A 20,631-nucleotide genomic window follows, 5' to 3' on the forward strand; every position below is an offset into this window, starting at 1 on the left:
TTTAATGCACTACTAATAGAAAGTAGAGCACTAATACTGAATCATGTATAAAGAAAACGAGCTACCTTTCTAAGGCCACAATACCCAACCTTGGGTTTAAAAGAAATGAAGGTCAGTGAGATTATCGCATACTAAATAATCTCCTTGGTCAGAGGTGAATTAAACTTTCCTGGCAAACACTTTAAATCAAACTAATGAAACTCTGAATGGATAGAACATTTTGAGTAAACATTAAATCGTTCTTATTGTTGGGAAATTGTTCATGAATGAAACTAAAAATTAGGTAGTGAAAATGACGATATTGACTGTATGTGTGAAGGAAACTTTCTGTCTTGCTACCCTTCTCCTTCTGATCAGGAGTCAGGTGGCACAATATTACACGTGTGTGGTCAAAAATTGATAGGCATGTTGGTAAATGTGGTCAGGAGATGACCTCCTTTGGTCAGTGTGCCATCACTTTTTGACCACACCATCAAGCAACAGTGACAATCAAATTGATGTGAATGTTTAGACCCTTTGGCCTCTTTTGTGCCTCAATTGCTGAGCGTCAATATTGCTCCGTGGTCCGCAGTTTACTGCAGCGCCATATGTGTTATAGTAACGAGCAAGAATGCTTAATTGCTTAAACGGGTGTTTTAGGAATTCAGTGGGCATGTATAGTGCTTACTTCCCTCCCCTTCCTTCTCCTCTTAGGTGGTAAGGGGAAAATTGTGAAGGAATACATGTAGCATACATCTTACACACTCTCCACTAGCCGCAGACCACAGGTTCATACCTGCTGTGGTGTCCAGTGAAGGAGGGCGCTTGTCTTCACAGCAGTTGCTCCATGTGGGAAGAACCTCTCTGCAGAGCATCAGTGACTCCCACCCACCTCATGGAGCAACATTGTGAGCTGTCCATCATCATCATCATTTATTTATATAGCGCCACTAATTCAGCAGCGCTGTACAGAGAACTCACTCACATGAGTCCCTGCTCCATTGGAGTTTACAATCTAAATTCCCTAATATAGAGACACACACACACACACACACACACACAGACACAGACACAGACACAGACACAGACAGAAAGACAGAGAGGGAGAGACTAGGGTCAATTTTGATAGCAGCCATTTAACCTACCAGTATGTTTTTGGAGTGTGGGAGGAAACCGGAGCACCCGGTGAAAACCCACACAAATACGGGGAGAACATACAAACTCCACACAGTGCATTGCAGTGCAGCACTCTGACTCTTCCATCCCTGGACACTGCATCAAGTAAGAGCTCTTGACAGGGGCGGATTGGGGAACAGCGTGAAGCAGGACATACTTCCCCAATATTCCTGCAGTCAGGACTGTCTCACCAGAATTAGGACAGTTGGTAGACTGTACTGCTGATTCCTACTTGTTCTTGCAGGTTTTATTACCTACTTCTGCTGCTGCTTTAGGCCTTCCTACTCCCAACAAGCCCTGACATTAAATCAGTAACACCCACATTTAATAAATAGGCCTAAGTCAGAGACTCGACATTGCATTATTAGCCTTTGCAATAAATTATTTTTTCCCATCAACCAGACATTATATTAATAGCACCCATATTTAATTAAAAAGACCCCGTATTAAATAGCCCCTACCTGGTCCTACATTACATCAGTAGCCCTCACATTACATTAGTAGCCTCCACCAGACACCAAATTACATAAATAGCACCCTGGGAAGAAGAGAGGAGACACCAGGAACATCAGGAAGGAGGAGCAGATTAGATCATGCTTTAATTAGCTGTGTACCCTGTAAGCACAGAGCTGAGCTAGTCAGTTAGGGGGGCTGATCCCTGGAGAAGGCCTGAAACCTGGAAGGACTCCAATTCCAGGGCTGGTCCCCTCCCCATGCCAGCATAACCCCAGACGTGGGGTAGGCCCTTATGTCAAGGGGATGGCGCAAGGGCTTTCTTATCTAATGGACCTATTTGCACTGCACACCCTGCACCCTTGGTGAATACGCCACCGGTGCCCCTTCGCTGCGTCTTTCACCCATGTGCTTCTATAGCCTACCTCCCTCTTCCACTTCTGTGCCCACATCACCCTCTACCTATTTCATTTACAGTTGCATCCGTATTCACCAGCACCTTCAGCACTCACAATGTTTACCGCCGTTACTTTGTATAAAGCTTTATGTGCTCTGCGGTGGACTTGTTCTCTTCTGCAACAAAAATGTGTATCTATGTGGTGTTTGTATGTTCTTCGTGGGTTTATTCTGGGTGCTCCAGTTTCCTCCTACGCTCCAAAGACATATTGGTAGGTTAATTGGCTTCTGATGAAATTAACCCTACTGTGCGTGTGTGGGGAAGGGAATACGGATTGTAAGTTACACTAGGGCAGGGACCGATGTGAATGACTAATTATTCTCTGTAAAGTGCTGCTTAATATGTAGGCACTGTATAAGTAAGGGTAAATAAATAAGTTTACAAAAAAAATGATAATTAAAATGGCACCGTTAAAGATGTTCAGTTGGGATTGCAAAATCCTAGCAGATGTGGCTTGGATAAGATTTATGTCAGCATCAGCTATTTCCTGTTCTGTTTCAGTAACCATCCATGCTGAGCACAGTCCAAACTGACCCAGAGCTCAGAACTAGGTGTCTGCCACAGGGACTGTTACCTTCCATGCCTCATTAGCAGTGTCCTTCATCACTGTGTGCCCTGAGCACTACCATAGAAGAGACAGAATCCTACATGTAACAGCTCTGAATCACTTTGGCAGCTGCTAACGTGTGTATTTTAAAGTATGTATTGTAAAGTATTTACATTTGTGTAAGAGAAAGCACTTGAACAATTGCAAGTCAGTGAAGCAATGGTGTATGCCACACACTAAGCAGCCTTCAGCACTTGACATTTCTTTGTGTGTTCAGGAAAAGGTAATAATAGTTGCTGTACTTGTTCAATCCGACTGTTAGTATGTATGAGTGAATAGAAAGGCAGAAGGCAGGAGTCACATTGCAAACTTGTTTTGTTTTTTGTTTTTATGTTTAGTGTGAAAACCCTTAAAAAGTTGTATTATTTTTATTTTGTAACATACTTTCTTTTGAGGAAAAAAACAAGTATATGAGATGCAACAGGACATATTGTTGGTAAGCATTATTTTCATTTAAAGTAGAATAAATTGGTGCATTCCTCCATGTTAATGCTCTTCTCAGGAAAAGGTTTTTTATTTTCTAGTTGTTTATATCCAGTGATCTAGTTCAGGTTAAAGAGTTATCTCCACCTTATGACTCCCATCACCCTATCAGGGTATTTTACAAACTATGTAACTGCATGTATGCTTTCACTTGATGTTTGGGGAGATTCATTCGGAGAGATGGTGACATGGGTTTATCACATGCATATTGAGCCTACGTTATAATGGGAGAGATGCCCAGATGACGCAAGTCGCTTCATTAAGCCCCACCTCCACCTGGAGGATGCCTATTCTTCTGGGAGTCCGGGAGGACTCCCCGAGATTCAGGAACCTCCTAGAAATTCCGAGAGAGTAGGCAAGTATGTTGTAAGGTTTAAGGGGCTCATTTGGTATTAAGAGCACATCCAGCTAAAAGGTGCAAATTTGCATCTGGATAAACCATGTTGTGATCAAGGCCAGCCCACCTGTCGGAAGCAACTTCATCACCTTTCTTGTGTTGTGCCCCCCGCTGCTTACCTTAGCAGGCTGGAGGTGGGGGGAGGCATCCTCTTCTCCTGGGACTGGGGTGGGGTGCTTGGCTGTGACCTCATAGCCAAGCCCATCACTATCAGCATATTCACATGTAAGAAGCTGCTGGCTGCCTCTCCTACATGTCACCAGCCGGCTCTCCACATGAGAGTTTGGGGAAACCTATTTAATAAGGAAAAAAATAAAACTGTTTTTTTTAATAACAAGTGGCTGTAGATGATTTTTTTAAAATATATTTTTTAGATTTTTTTTTTTTTTTACATTTCTTGTAATTAGTGGAACTGTAAGTTTAAGTCAAAGATTCCAGTTCTAGTGCGCATGTGTGAAGCGGGAAAGCTGGGTCACGCATACGCAGAATGACCCAAGTCTTGTAAGACCACTTTCATCACTGACAACAACTAGTATCGCCAGGCAGATGTGCATCATTCAGCTGCTCCAGCGATATTTGTAAGTAAATTGATTGTCTATTGCTGGGATAAGCTTGGGAAACAGGAAATACGGCAGCATCTGGTAACACACTTTGAAGTGTTGTTATGCTGATCTGAAACGTAAGGAGAAAGATGACAATACAGTTTACCCTCTTGTACAGGCTTTCATCACAGGGCATGCTGGGACTTGCTGGAATCTATAGATGAACAGCTGTTGAAGAGCCACACTTTGCCTATACTCTAGCACAGCATATCAAAAATGGATGGTAGGATGAGCTGAGACTTGCAGTTCACAGTAACTATTCCACAAACTACATACTTCTGTTCTCATACAGCATATGAAAAATATTATTTATTTTTTTAGTTATTTTTCTTTAAACAAGTGATTTTGCATATTTATTCCTCTTATATTCATATATTTCATCAGACTTGTGCCTGCATTTACACATCGTGTATACCAGTATTGGTCAGCAGGCAGTCCTTCAAACATATACCTGCGGCCCTCAGCTCTTTCCTGCATTAATATCAGATTTGTTAGTTATAGCTTGTAACACTTGTTAAAAATGGCTGCTGTATATTATTACAGAGAGGTGTCTCTTTCGTTGATTCAGTGTATTGTTTTAACTTATTACTGAGAGTATGGATAATGTGCTGCCCTTTTGAAGTTTAGAGGGCCACCCATGCGGGCCTCAAAGTGTTTCAGGTTGCCCATCACTGGTATATGCATATAAGGCTGTAACTGTGTATGAAAAGCCAGCATGGGGGCACCTGACCTGTTGTATCTTGGATCAGGGAAATGACATTGTTTTTACATACTTCATCAGTTTTTGCAGATTAAAGGGTAATTTACTGCAGCAAGATGGGGGAATGTGCAACTCCGGATGTTAGAAGATAATGTTGAGATGACATCTCAATCTGATCAGTGGGACTTAAGTAAGAGCTACAAAAATAAATATTTGTTTCTTCACTGGTGTAAAGACAGACAGCACGTTTAGCAATACTTTAGAGGGCCAGCAGATGACAGGGAGAGATAAGCGCCATAAAACTTGATTCATAAGTTGAGTAGAGATCTTTTGCAATTGTGTGTAAAAGGTTCCATAGGGTGTGCAGGCTGTGTGTAAGCTGTCAGATGAGATGAGCAGAGTCAGCCACTTAGCAGTAAATCCACTTAAGGAGCAGAGTGTATTCTGTGTCAATCACTAGTCTGATGGGAAAAAGAGAATTACTCAAGCACCTGCACTTAGACCTGCATTTCAGGACCCACCACGTACTCCTGTCTTCCAGGAGTGCAAGTCTCAGCTTGGAAGCTTGGGATAATGCTCGGGATGGTGTAAGAGCCTTAAGCTTAGGGCCTGTAAAGACCTGAACACAGGGCTGCTTGCATCCATGGCCGCTCTGACATGTTGTATGTCCTGACTGGGGGATTAACCATCTCCTGCCTACAGGCATCACTACCTCTCATTTGTTTTCTTGCGTGGAAACAATGTTTTGAAGGCAAATGGGATTAACTATTCGAATATGTAAAATACAATAGTTTGACTTAAAAACAAGCGTATGGAAATAAATAAACCACGTTGTTTTTCTCTTCCTTCAGATAATATATGTCACTGAATTTGCAGGACATTTAACTGCAAGTAGATGAATCGCACTAGTAATCTAAAGGACCGTAGGTGTTTTATTTATGTTGGCAGACAAATAAATGTAATAAGATGATAAAACAAGGGACAGGCTGCCTCACTGTGCCATGGGCCACAGATATGGACCTAAGCAAGTCATTAAAGAAACAAATAAAAGTAATATAAATGTGATGCCTTTGTAATAATTATTGTATATATAGTAGAGATCATTGCAAGCCTTCCATGCTCTAAGAGTATGGATATACTATAATGTTATTGCGGCTCCCATCCATCCCCATGCATTGGACTTGAAGGCCGCTTGTAACATTTTTGGTTCATTCAGCACATGAAACAAATGTCAATGGATACCGACAGTGCGGTTACCATAGACATTAATGATCTCTATGAGCACATTCATTCAAACTGTAGTCAGGGCTGCCAAGAGGAATTCAGAGCCCCGGTACAACAAATTCATGGGGCCCCCCTCATAGTCAAGTAAGGTAAAAAAAAATGCGCCGCCTTTTTGGGGGTGTGGTCATACATTTGGGGGCGTGACAATGCGCCATGGGGGCGTGGCTAGCACATCAAAATCACTAGGTCCTGAATTCACCAGAGTGTGACATATGTCCCAGCACTCCTGACTGTCAAGACATCTAGCACCACAGTGTAGTATAGAAAGAATGCAGTGTGTACAGAAAGAGTTCAGTCTAGGCCTGCACCTTACATTGAGCACAACACTTACCAAAAATTGGCATTGTCCCTACTAGAATCACAACATTTCACACACTCTGCTGCTCTCTCCTACGTGTTCTTCTCACTTTCACCACCTGTGGCTGCTGGTTTCTTTAGTTGCGGCTTGTCTGGATCTTGGAATGTTGAAGGACCTATTTGGAAAAAAAAAAGGCTACATTTAGAAAATTACAGCCAGACCCAGCGTTAAATCAATAGCACCCACGATTAATAATTAGGCCTTCCTCCAGCCCCAACATTAAAATCATAGTATTCACATTTAATAAATAAACCTATTTCCCTTCCTGCAAACAGCCTAGCAATATCTATTTCCCGCAACCATCACTGCCATTAAATAATTCATAGTCACATTTAATAAATAGACCTCATTCTCCCCAAACTCACCCCCACATTCAATAGCCCCCAAACCACCCCATCCTAAATTAATAGTCCCCACTATTAAATTGCCTCACCATCACCCTACAAACAAAATAGCACCCATTAATTAGCCACCACCTACCTCACACACACTACATTGCAACAAGCCCCGTGTGCCATCACACACACATTACTGTGCCCCTTCATCACAACTACACTGTGCCCCCTTATGCTCACACTGCGCCCTCCATGCTGTTTCCCCCCCTTTTTATTCACTCTGTGCCTCTCTCCCCCTTTTTTTTTTACTCTGTGCCTCTCTGCCCCTTTTTTTACTCTGTGCCTCTCTGCCCCTTTTTTTACTCTGTGCCTCTCTGCCCCTTTTTTTTTACTCTGTGCCTCTTTGCCCCTTTTTTTTTACTCTGTGCCTCTCTGCCCCTTTTTTTTTACTCTGTGCCTCTTTGCCCCTTTTTTTTTACTCTGTGCCTCTCAGCCCCTTTTTTTACTCTGTGCCTCTCTGCCCCTTTTTTTACTCTGTGCCTCTCTGCCCCCTTTTTTACTCTGTGCCTCTCTGCCCCTTTTTTTTCACTCTGTGCCTCTCTCCTTCTTTATAGCACTGTCCCTTTCTGTTTTCCTCCCCTTGACTCTCCGTTTCTTTACTTACCTTTTGTCAGGTTCTTTATTTTTCTTTTATTTTCTTCTCTTCTGTCTTCTCTGCTTTCTTCATGCTGCGGCGCTCCTCACTGACTGTCGGGCGTGACTTGATGCTGTCACGCCCGACAGTCAGTGTGAATGGAGAAGAGAGGAGAGGAGGGACGTGGTGCCGCGATCACGTGAATATGGATTTTTTTTTCTTGCAGCTCCCTCCACCAACGAACGAGACAGGCCCCCCCCCCCTACGCGGAAAAATAAATAAATAAATAAAAAATCGCAAGACGAAAAAAAGTAATAAAAAGAAAAAGAAAAAATTAGCAGCGAGGGCCCGGGTAAAATGTAGCCGCCCCCCCCCCCCCTTCCCCCCCTCTCGGCGGCCCTGACTGTAGTAACCGTTGCTTAACATCGACAGACTGGATTGAATGAAAGTCACAATTACATTTCCTAAGGCCCTGCCAAAGCTTACAATGAACCCCACTGTATTTAGACCTTAAAAGTATTACAGTTAAGAGTTGTTTTGCATTTTTTGTATATGAAATTATGTCATATAAATATTAGGAATCTATTTGATTAATGTTTAAAATATTATTAAAGGAGGTTACGCGCTTTCCCTTGCTACCTCACAGAGGCCTCACACAGAGGCGGAACTAGCGAACTGTGGGACCCGGTGCAGGGAAGCAGGGAGGAGGGACCGAGGCCCAAAGCTCACTATTTCCGATCCTCTGCATCTGCCTTCCCGCGGGCCCCATTATCTCCATGGGCCCCAGTGCACCGCACCCGGTGCACCTATGGTAGTTCCGCCACTGGCCTCACAAGTGACACAATGGAAACCTAAATTACATTGCGGATAAGTATCAGATTATTATACCGTTTGTGTGCATGTTGGGGCTCAGTTAGAGATGGATACGTTTGCATTCCAAATGTACGTAGGAAGGTTGCACAGAAACTGAAATGTGTGTTTATATGCATATGTTGAGTCAGATGCATCTCAAAATGCGCCCAGCTCAAAAACAGCAGCATTTTCGCCAGGGACACACGTGTGTATAGTGCCTACTCTCCCGGAATGTCCAGGAGACTCCTGAATTCTGGGTAGGCCATTCTCCTGCATCCTGCCCACTTCCTGAAGAAGTGGGCAGAATTGGAGCATATAAGACGCGATTCTCTGTCAATCGTGTCATTTTGGCCTCACACCCACAACAAAATGACGTGATTCATTGAGCCCGCCCCCTCCCCACTGTCCTGAAACCCCACCTTCCCTCCGGGACCTCCCGTTGATGAAGATTAAAAAGTAGGTAAGTATGGTATAGCGTAAACATGGGACTTAACAGTGTTAAAATTTGTAAAGTTATGTTACCCTTTATGTACCAAATAACACAATATAATAATCCACATTCAATCAGACTTTCCCACAGCCTTCAAATCTTTAGACGCTCTTTGAAAACCCATCTCTTTTTTAGAGGAGACCTTATCCCCGAAAACACTATTCACACTAATGCACCCTCACAGGTGTCCCAATCTCCACTCTGAGCCATACTCACTTGTTTCAGCTGGGTCCTCTTCCGCTTAGAATGTAAGCTCTCTAATGAGCAGGGTCCTCCATACCCTTTGTTTTCATGTCTGTATTTATTTTGTCTACCTTGTATGTCCCTGTTTTATGTATGTTCTGTTTTATGTATGTTCTGTTTTATGTATATCCTGTTTTATGTATATCCTGTTTTATGTATGTTCTGTTTTATGTATGTCCTGTTTTCCCTTCTGTATGGCGCTGCAGAGCACTGTGGCACCTTAGAAATCTACGATAATAATAATGATAATAATTTAATGAAGTATATTCACAGTTAATAAATAAGAGTCACATTTTCTATATAAAATGTAATTAAATACAATGACCTCCACATCTGTTGATTTCCCATTTAAACTCAAATATGAATCTTCTTTTCTTCACAGTCTGAATGGAAATGTCAGTTAAGTTATGCAAACCTCTAATTGTGTTACAATTATATGAACATGCACTTACTGTACTCAGCCTATGCTAGCCCACCCTGCCTATTGAAATCTATGTACGGACTCACATGTCCTTACTTTTGGTGCAAGTACGCAGTACGAAAAGCGTATCTTATGTACAAAACTTTTTACTTACGTCCAACTCTCTTTTATGATATCTGAGCAGTAACATGAAGTGCTGTGTAGTGCCTCCGGGACAGGCATATGCTTTCTGGTCAACATTATGATTATTCTTACAAAGCACAAGCCACATTATATCGCATTTACGTTTCAAATACTTATATAGACATGCGTCCAACTTCCTGCAAGTCTGGACAAATGAGAGGTGTGGGTATAGTACTGAGCACCTAAGGTCTTTCTGGGTTGGGGAATAAATAGGTAAATATAAGTAGATGACTCAGCTGAGTACAACGATTAAGACTTTAGTAGTCTCTCAACTAATACCTATCACATTTATTTTTTTGTCTATTTTTAAATGTTTCCCCTTTGCTCGTTTTTTTTTTTTTTTTGTGTTTTTTTGTGTTTTTTTTTATCTTTTTCAGGTTTATTGTCTGCTGATTTTTCTGAAATAAAAGTTACCAAAAAAATTATATATATATATATATATATATATATATATATATATATATATATATATATATATAGAGAGAGAGAGAGAGAGAGAGAGAGAGAGAGAGAGAGAGCGAGAGAGAGAGAGAGAGAGAGACAGCTTACATCAAGTATGACCAGTGATGCATCTGTTAATTTATCTTCCATTGTGTTTATTTAACACACGAGTTCCTCTATTTGCCATCATGCAATAAACTGCAAATTTAAGTGTGGTTATATTTTTTTTTATATGAGCACTTTTAACTGTGCAAACACACACAAATATTGTCTCTACTTTATCAAACTATTTATGGAGCTGGAAATATTAAATTGCACGTAACTATTGATCTATATGACATGCTTTCTAACCAGTCATGCAATGTTGTAGGTAGTGCAGTTCCTAATAAAAATGACAAGAAAATGTATTTGTTACCGTAATCATTAATACAGTTTCTTGTCTAGATTATCAAGTAAACAGATGGTGTGTGTGTGTGATGGAGGTTATTGTCATATAGCACTGTGGTAAGGGGTTAGGGAGTGCCTAGGTGATCACAACATCTAAGAGCTAGATATAATGTAGAAGATCTATACTATATAGCATACTATAGGACATATATTAGTGCTGGTTGTTGTTGGCTGCCAGTTACATAAAAACGGAGTGAATGGAATTTGCTACAAAACTCTATGATAAGATTTGCAGCCCATGATTTTCTCATCATTCTGAACCCTTCCCCAGGCTCTCACCATTCTAATTGTGATCTCCCTTGGGCCCTTCTGTTTACAGATTGAGGGTCCCAGTGGTTTTGTTGCCTAATTGTTGGGTTATCCAGGGCAGCATCTGGATAAGCCCCTTAAGGAGTTTTCATAGTCGCTTTGAACACTCACTGCAGGTTCACCTGAGCACAAAATCCGTTTCACTCCATCCCTGACTACCCACCAATGGTTATGGAGCCTGGTTGATATCATACAGTCCTGCTCTTCCGTCCCTAATCCTGCAGGCATTTTAAATCAGTTGGGTATGAAAAGTCAACAGTGAAAAGGTCAACACCAAAATGTCTATAGTCATAAGTTCGACACAGTTATAAGGTCAACAGTCATAATGTCTACATGTTCAGAAGTTCAACACAGTTAAAGTGTCTACAGGGTTGTAATGTCAACAGAAAAATGTCAACATAAATAGATTTAAAAACAGCAATACATGTAAAATAAAAAAAACGGTGTGTCCTTCCCCCCCAAACTGATTAACCAACCATAGTGCTGTCAGTCTAGGCTGGTACTAACAAAATAGGGCAGGCAATACACTTGGGGTCCCCTGCAATTTTACTATTCGCAGCACTAGGCTTTGCCAGCCTGGTCTGGTGGCACTATAGCAGGGGAACCTGCAGCAGGGGTCACCCTGCCACAATGCCAAACCAGTCCCAGGTTGGTCAGCATGGGTTTGGATTCCCTAGGGAAATCGGGTAAACAAAATAAACTGCGGACCCCCCAGGTTTACCCAGCTCCGAGCTGCCCCACACCCACCACCCAGGTGCACAACAGGTCTCAGAATGCCCAGACTGCCATTAAGTGTTTGAACTGAGTTCAAGCCATGGAAAATCTCCTTATTACCTTTTAAACAAGCTTGAATTGTATGTTGCAACAAAATAAAATAATTGAAAAGTAAATAATTAAACCATGATGTTTACTCCACCCACCTTATGCTATGCGTGGGAAGGGCTACCCAGAAATTGACATCATAACCTCATACTGAGTGACTGAGAAAATAGGCAAGAAACACATTTACACATAACTTATGATTTCTTTTTGAAAACATCATTTCCTTGAGTCCCTCAGTGTCAGGCTGTGCAGTGGAAAAATGACAGCGTTACGTAACATCTTCACCAGTTTCAGTTTAGTCACTGCAGATCTTCTACATTGCAGCCCCATTCTTGATGGAATACTGTCACCAAGCTGTGTTCTAAAACTCCGCTTCATTAGACCTTAGCAGCAGCCCCCGCTAGGTCAATAGATACTGTTTGTGTGTGTGTTTTTGTACAGGAGAATGCTTGAAACCGCCCCCTAAGCCTCTTTATTTTTAATTAACAGATAAGAGTCAGCTTATAGAGGGACAGGGCTTAGTCACATACACTGTCTATAGCATCATTGTGGCTCTGTGGCTATAGCCACTAGCTAACAAGACTCCAAATATTTCCCCAAACAGATTCGGAATATGAAATAGCTATACCACAGATTATATTGCTTGAGGGCACAGCTGCCAGCTCATGGGGGCTGGCTACCCCAGCTTTCTTTCCCATAATTTCATTCATATAAACATGGGAAGTGGTGATTCTGTACAATGGGTCACTTACTTCTGCCATTCCTCTTCTCTTAGTAATGATATGACACTGTTGTTTACATTGTCGATTTGCAGCACTGGGACCTTGGTTTCACTTCTGACCAGGGTGCTAGTCATGTGGACTTTGTATGTTGTCTCCATGTTTGTTTGGGCGTTCCAGTTTCCTCCCACAGTCCTAAGACATACTGGTAGGTTAATGATTTCTGAATAAATAGCCCCTGGTATGTTTGTATACTAGTGATATAGGAATTAGGCTGTAAGCTCCACTGAGGAAGGCACTAATGTACCAGAATACTGTCCAGTGTCAGTTCTATATATTTATATAAAAGGATGATAATAAGATAATGGTTTATCTTTTGTGAAAGTAAAACATACATGACTAATACACTGTTAATATTGTATGTTTGCCTAAATGTATGATAGAGTGCCAGCTGTCAGTACAGTGGCGGATCCAGGGAAGGGCAATCGCGCCCCCCCCCTCCCCCTTGCTGCACAAGCATATCTTTAAATTGTGGGCAAGATGCTGATCAAACCAAAGGAGGGTTGGGGCCAACCAGAACCAGCCAATCAGAATGAAGGAGGGGTGTGACTATGCTAAATCGCCCTACTGCAAAAAATAAATTCTAGGTCCGCCCCTGTGCCAGAGTTTAATTTAAGATATGTCCTTCCATCATTATTCCATACACCATACTTGCCAACATTTTTTTTTTTTTTCCGGGAGATGCCGGCTGGGACGTGGGCGTGTAGGGGGCGGGGCTGCGAAATCGCGTCATTTTGGCCCCGCCCCCGTGACGGAATGACGCAAATCGCGTCATTTTACAGTGGTGAATCGCGGCGTTTAAACTAAATTTTTCCCCCTTCCTATCAGGGAGATTGCCACACTCGTCCGGGAGACTCTCGCAAAATGCGGGAGTCTCCCGGACAATCCGGGAGAGTTGGCAAGTATGCCATACACTGTATTCAATATTTATGCAATTATAATGAATCCATGAAAAAAAATTCTGACTCAATACTATAAAACGCTACACTCCTACCTATACTCTAGGAATGACGACTAGACACCTTGTAATAGTTGTTTTCCCTTGTGGGTCTGCAGTCTCTTTGTCCTTGTAGTTCCTCCCTCATGCCAGTAACTGTCAGGCATTTAGTCAGCTTGAAAATAAAGATGGCATCTGCCACTGCAGTGGTTAGAAAAAATTGAAAATAATTACATAAATCTTTCTGTCTGTTGTTTATTTTCTGTAGATTGCAAACACAGTTGTGTTGGCTTATGTGAAATGATAACATTTTGTTAATGTCCATAAAGCCAGGATCAACTGGCAATGTAAATAGGCAGTGTATTCTCTGTATTAGGTGTAGGCAATTTGTAGCGTTCCTACTCTTGCTGACAAACGTTTCGGTTGACTTACTGGTTCTTATATTTCAGTAAATGCTGGAGCTCCACAGGTTTCCTATCTTTGAGATGTTTAATAACGTAAAATGTAAAATCTGCTTTGAAAGATATTGGGCATTGATCCATTAGCTAGACCTAGCATTTATCTGCCATTGGCCTCTATTTAGTGGATGTTGACTCGGGTCACAGTGACATACACAGTTTAAAATAACTACAGTCCTTTCCATAGTAGTGACCCTACTTGGTTTTGAGGTTGTTCAGAAGGGGAGGCAATGTATTTTACCTGGTGGACATGCCTTGTAGCTAGGCCCATAGGGACTAACATCCAGAGATTTATTATATAGACTTCACAGCTTAACTGTCCGTTAGATCCCAAATTTATGTGCTCTTTAGTAAGAAACTTCCCAGTTTACTCATAGCCCCTAATAAATGAATGCAATTTATACTGAGGAACACCAAGGTATATACCACTAGTCAAAAAACGTACCCTGTACAGCAGCGGAACGTATTAGGTTAAACAGGTTGTTTAGGAGCAGACATGCTACCATTATTTAACAATATATGAGAAAGATGGCAGCCCCCACAAAATGCTTCCCTTCTGCACTCTAGAATAATAAACGTACTCTGCAAGGTAATAGCTTGTTTCGAATTCTACCGGCACAGTCTGCAGATTAATACTTATTATTTTATTAATTGTAGAAATTATTGTTTTTTTTTCTTTAATCTTTTTTTGTTTTGTTCATCACTGATTTATGTTGATGCTTAAACTATTTACTTAATATACTAATATAATGTCACTAGGACAATAAAGCTATTTGAAAATGTAAAATTACATAAAAATAAAAATACAATCCTCTATATTATAATGTCCTCAACATAGAGCAAACGTCTAAAGCACATTGACAACTATACGTCTAAATTAAACAATAATTTGTTTTTTTAACCAACAGAACATCAAGATTCCTTGTCCCATCTCTGGTTCAGATGATAGAGTTCGTGTCTTTGCCTTCTACCTCTCCAGAGAAATTAAAGATAAACCTCAGTCAAGTTTTGAGTGCATTAGACAGAGTACTTCTTGGTGAGAACAATTCACTTTTTTTTCCCCCAAACATTTTATTAGGAACATCTGAAAAAGCAGCTATGTAAGTAACAAAGTATAAATAACCCTTGTACACCCTTAGCAGAGGATGTTTTGAACGGAGTAACAAAAGAAGAATACAAATTGTTGTATAATACAACCAACCAATTATAGAACTCTACCTAAACACGCGGTATTTTCAGTAGACTGAAATAAGAATCTCTTGTTCAGATGCATGTATTTTATTTTGAACAAGCGGGGCGGAGAAGAAAGGGAGGGAGAGAAGGAAAGGAGTGGGGGCGGGAAGAGGGGGTGGAGGAGCCTTGAGCAATGGGTTTAAATCTAGTAATAATAAGTTCAAAACTGGTAACCAGATTTGATCGGGGAGGTATCATAACAAAAAGTAGGGGACATTATTCTGTTGAGACCTTAGACCCCAGGTTGTATGAAATGATACTGATGAGTTCCGTAGAATACTGGTCACCAACTCCATTTTATACGTGAACCAGATCTTTTTCCTGAGGGCGGAGAGATTAAGAGGAGATGGGCTCTTCCAAGACCCAGTAACAAGACAGGTAGCGGTGCTGAAAACATATCTGAGAAGTTTATTAGAATGTTTTGACGCCTCCGGGAGTGGAAGAGGCCGTAAGAAATATTTGAGGTGGAAAGGAATCTCAGAATCGGATAATGAGTTTGCAAGGATGTGGACATCCTACCAGACTCTCTGAATGGCCTGGCAGGTCCACCATATGAAGACAATTCACTTTCATCCCCTATTTTACTGTGTGTTCTGGAGGAGGTATTCAGCAGTTCATTGAGTGGTGAGAATTGTGAACAAGTTGTGCTCAGTTTGAAGTGGACGGAGATAGAACAAGCTGTAACCAATAAGACTATCGGAATGCTCACAGCAGCACATAATATTTCAGGAGATAAACAGGTTGATCTCGTGGGAGGCAGTGATCTGTCCACTCCTAGTTATGTTAGTGTACATGCATGTGACAAAGTCAGTGTCATGATGTGTAGAGAGGATAGAGATAAGGAGGAACCCATAGAAGAAGGAGCAGGGTCCCCCAATAGCAGAGTTGTGATGTCAAGTCCTGATGTGGAAAGATTATGGACGTATGAACTCTATATGAAACTGAGTTCATACATCCAACCTGTTGCCTTAAGTTATGTGCCCACTGACATTAAGATCATGCAGGTAAACATATGTGAAAATAAAAATCATTGTACCAAATCAAGCTGTACATATTTGTATCTTTACATGCTTCAGTGATGCAGTGTCAGCCAAGTGGGAACCATAATCCCCAGTCAGCACCATCTCAGAGTCTCTTATTGTTCCTCAGGTATCAGTTCTTTTACCTCCACCAGTTACCAAGCTGCAGTTTGGGTACAGTAGAGGAAGCTAGCCAGTGGCCAGTGCAGATTGATGGACCTTATTATGGATTGAGACCCTGCCCGTTCTTCCACTAGGCGTCCTGGTGGGTCTGGCTCTAGTAAGTCTGTAGATAAGGGCTTCATACAATGGAGGACAGCTGGGAACAAAATCTCTTGAGTCAATTATGATAAGGGAACACTGGTCTGGATAACCCCTTAGTGTGCTTCCTCCTGGGTGGTACAGCTAACTTACCTGCTGAAAGGACTGAGGCCTCCGTTCATGAATCAGGGTTGTGGGTCCTCCATGGGCACAGTGGGTCACAAAGGTACCCCCAGGTTAGATATAGCTCGTCCAGGCAAGAAGAAATCCCAGGGGGGAATAACATTTATAGATTGATATCCAATCCCTCTCTCTCCCATTACCCATGTGTATATCTTGCATAGCAGTTTGTTATTTTGAATGCTTCCATTTCAGAGTATCTGACAAGCATAGAAAGCTTACATTCCTCTTGATGGGAGAACATTGTAAACACAATGAGACACAGCTAAGAAGCTTTTTCACATGATATATATTTATATAGACCACATTAAAAACATTTGTAAACACATATCAGATATCAAATACATATATACAATGGGACTGATTCATTAAGGAACGTAAGTACCGCTGTGAAACGTATTTTGCGTAGAATTGCTCTACACATGATCAGAAATGGACTATACGCCAGTGAACACAAGTGCATGCAATTCATGATTGAACGCAAATGACACTTCCAGCTGCCTATGACATGAAGGTCGAATGAGGGAAGGAGAGGGGCACGTAGGCATTGTACAGTAAGGGCGTGTCAAGGTCCAGCGCATACACATTTGTCCGATTAAAGCTCTGGCACCTCTCAGGTACATGATTTTTTAGTCATATTACTTGCACCAGCTACAGGTCTGGTGTAAGTGCCGAGTGATAATGATGTGAGTCGCGTATGCATGCTAGAACATGTGTTTGCAATTAACTGTAAAAATGCATTTTATGTGCAATAGGCATTAACAACGTCCTGATATATGTACATCATGCAAAAGAAAAAATTATAAAAACACTTTTTTTAAAATTTATTTTTATTAATGATTACAGTACTAAGAGGTCGTAATGTATTTAAAAAACAATTCTGTGCTTTCTAATGGTACTTTATATTGCATAGTGCGTATCCTGCAGAGTGTTCTGTCTGGCTGCATACAATGGGCCTGAGTCTTCAGGAGAGTAAAGCATAAAAAAGGAGTAACTTTGCACCTGAGCAAAACCATGTTGCGCTGGTGGGGGAGGTAAATTTAAAATGTGGGGACAGATTTATAGTTGGGGTATGGCATGTTCTAGATCAACTTTAAATTTCAGTGTAAAAATAAAGCTATCAAATATCTGTGTGCTAGATGAAAAAACAGCCAGTATTTAACTTATGTGCAAAAAAATAAATTAATATGCACCCCTTGCATTGTAACATGGTTTGTCCCGTAGAAAATGTACTCCTTTTTTTTGCCTTACTTTCCTTAATGACTCAATAATGGAAACATTTCTTCAGATCCGCTTGTACTTGAATATGGCCGAAGGGCGTGCAAATTCTGTCTGTTTTAAAAAACACAAATTGTGTTCATCTTGCGTTCTTTGATTAATCAGGCTCAATGTGATTAAAAAGTTCTTACTTGCGTTTTAACATGCATTAAAGAAACCATTGAACACGCCAAAGTGTACATTTCCTAAAGTAGATATGTGCTTTGCAGGGGTAAGCGATATACAAAGCCAGAGAATGCCAACTAAACAAAGGAATCAAAATAACTTCAAAATTATAGACATTTGATGAAAATTGTCCTCTACAATTAGGCAGACTTGTTCTTGGTTGGTAGTTGCACTTAATTCTGCTTCTATAATTCACTCATAATAATATAGAGCATTACAAGATGAATAATGGCTTCTGTAGAGTACAAAAACCTAGTCATATTGGGAGGTATTTTAAAAACTGGTGCACAGGTAACTGTAAAAAAGGTATTGTAACCTAAAGCGTCCATTCATTCGTTGCTTTCTTTTATTACCCTGCAATAGAAAAATGACAGACTCAAATTGTTTGCTGTGGGTTAGAGCATCTTGAATCCTTTGCAAGAATCTGTATTGGATTTGCCATAAAAAAATCACTAAGAGTGTACAGTCATGGCCAAAAGTTTTGAGAATGACACAAGTATTGGTTTTCACAAAGTTTTTCATAAGTGTTAAAGGCTTTTATTGACAATTACATTAAGTTTATGCAAAGAGTCAATATTTGCAATGTTGACCCTTCTTTTTGAAGACCTCTGCAATTCGCCCTGGCATGTTGTCAATCAACTTCTGGGACACATGCTGACTAATGGCTGCCCATTCTTGCCTAATCAATGCTTGGCGTTTGTCAGAATATGTGGGTTTTTGTTTATCCACCCACCTCTTGAGGATTGACCAAAAGTTCTCAATGGGATTAAGGTCTGGGGAGTTTCCTGGCCATGGACTCAAAATTTCGATGTTTTGGTCCCTGAGCCACTTATCACATTTGCCTTATGGCAAGGTGCTCCATCATGCTGAAAAAGGCATTGTTCATCACCAAACTGTTCTTGGATGGTTGGAAGAAGTTGCTCTTGGAGGATGTTTTGGTGCCATTCATTATTCATGGCTGTGTTCAAAATTGTGAGTGAGCCCACTCCCTTGGCTGAGAAGCAACCCCACACATGAATGGTCTCAGGATGCTTTACTGTTGGCATGACACAGGACTGATGGTAGCGGTCACCTTTCCTTCTCCGGACAAGTGTTTTTCCAGATGCCCCAAACAATGTGAAAGGGGATTCATCAGAGAATATGACTTTACCCCAGTCCTCAGCAGTCCAATCTTTGTACCTTTTGCAAAATATCAGTCTGTCTCTGATGTTTTTCCAAGAGAGAAGTGGCTTCTTTACTGGACTTCTTGACCCCAGGCCATACTCCAAAAGTCTTTGCCTCACTCTGCATGCAGATGCACTCACCTGCCTGGTGCCATTCCTGAGCAAGCACTGCACTGGCGGTGCCCCAATCCCACAGCTGAGTCAACTTTAGGAGACGGTCCTGTTGCTTGCTGGACGTTCTTGGGCGCCCGAAGCCTTCTCACAACTATTGAACGTCTCTCCTTGAAGTTCTTGATGATCCGATAAATAGTTGATTTAGGTGCAATGTTACTGGTAGCAATATCCTTGCTTGTGAAGCCCTTTTTGTGCAAAGCAATGATGACTGCACATGTTTCCTTTCAGGTAACCATGGTTAACAGAGGAAGAACAATAATTTCAAGCACCAACCTTCTTTTAAAGCTTCCAGTCTGTTATTCTAACTCAATCGGCATGACAGAGTGATCTCCAGCGTTGTCCTTGTCAACACTCTCACTTGTATTAACGAGAGAATCACTGGCCTGATGTCAGCTGGTCCTTTTGTGGCAGGAAAATGCTGAAATGCATTGGAAATGTTGTTTTGGGGATAAAGTTTGTTGTCATAGCAAAGAGGGACTTTGAAATTAATTGCAATTCATCTGATCACTTCATGACCTTCTGAAGTATATGCAAATTCGCAAAACTTTTGGCAATGACTGTATGTAGCAAAAGTTATTGTGCCCACTGGTGTAGGATATTTTGTTTTTGTTTACTATAACTACCTTGCAGTTATTTTCTTTTCTAGTGTTATTCACAGTATAAAATAAACGTTTATTAAAGAAAATTTTATTTTTTTCTGGATTATTTATTAAAGAATGCATATGTTTGTGATTATGTGACCTGCAGAGTAGTGCAACAGTAGTTTGTAGTTTTATCACCACTGAATGCTAATATAAATATACCTATAAACGTAGCAGATGTGTATAGTAAAACACATGTGTTGTTAGATGTGTGATGTGTGTTTTCAGTATTGTCCATGACTTCATTGCACTGAAAGGAAGAACTGCTCATTGTTGTATTGTCAACCTGAAAGCTTGAATGGTTCTGTAGAAATCAAGGAGCAACATATATAAAACCAGCGCAGAGAGACAGCGTTACAAAAATGACCTACAGAGTGTTCTTTTTTAAACAGTGTATTTTTAATTACATTTGTGTCTTTTTTTTGTCTGATTTTGTGATGCCAGTGACTTTAAAAGGGAGTGTGGCTCAAAGTTATTGGGTCTGATTCATTAAGGAAGGTATGGTTAAAAAAAGGAGTAACTTTGCACCTTGGCAAAACCATGTTGCATTGGAGGGGGAGGCAAATTTAAAATGTGGGGATAGATTTATAGTTGGGGAAGGGCATGTCCTAGATCAACTTTATATTTCAGTTTAAATATAAAGCTATCAAGTATTTGTGTGCTACATGAC

The 20,631-nt window shown here is 40.9% G+C and overlaps 1 protein-coding gene across 1 annotated transcript in view; it reads left to right on the forward strand.

The window, feature by feature from the left end:
• ELL3 (elongation factor for RNA polymerase II 3) overlaps positions 1–20,631 on the forward strand; it is a 110,886-nt gene that overhangs the window by 46,748 nt on the left and 43,507 nt on the right. The window contains exon 3 of the mRNA XM_075207848.1: positions 14,756–14,883. Within this exon, the coding sequence (XP_075063949.1) occupies positions 14,756–14,883 (128 nt within the window). The remainder of the gene's footprint in view (positions 1–14,755; positions 14,884–20,631) is intronic.

This window comes from Mixophyes fleayi, chromosome 4, assembly GCF_038048845.1.
Source record: "Mixophyes fleayi isolate aMixFle1 chromosome 4, aMixFle1.hap1, whole genome shotgun sequence".
Taxonomy (NCBI): domain Eukaryota; kingdom Metazoa; phylum Chordata; class Amphibia; order Anura; family Limnodynastidae; genus Mixophyes; species Mixophyes fleayi.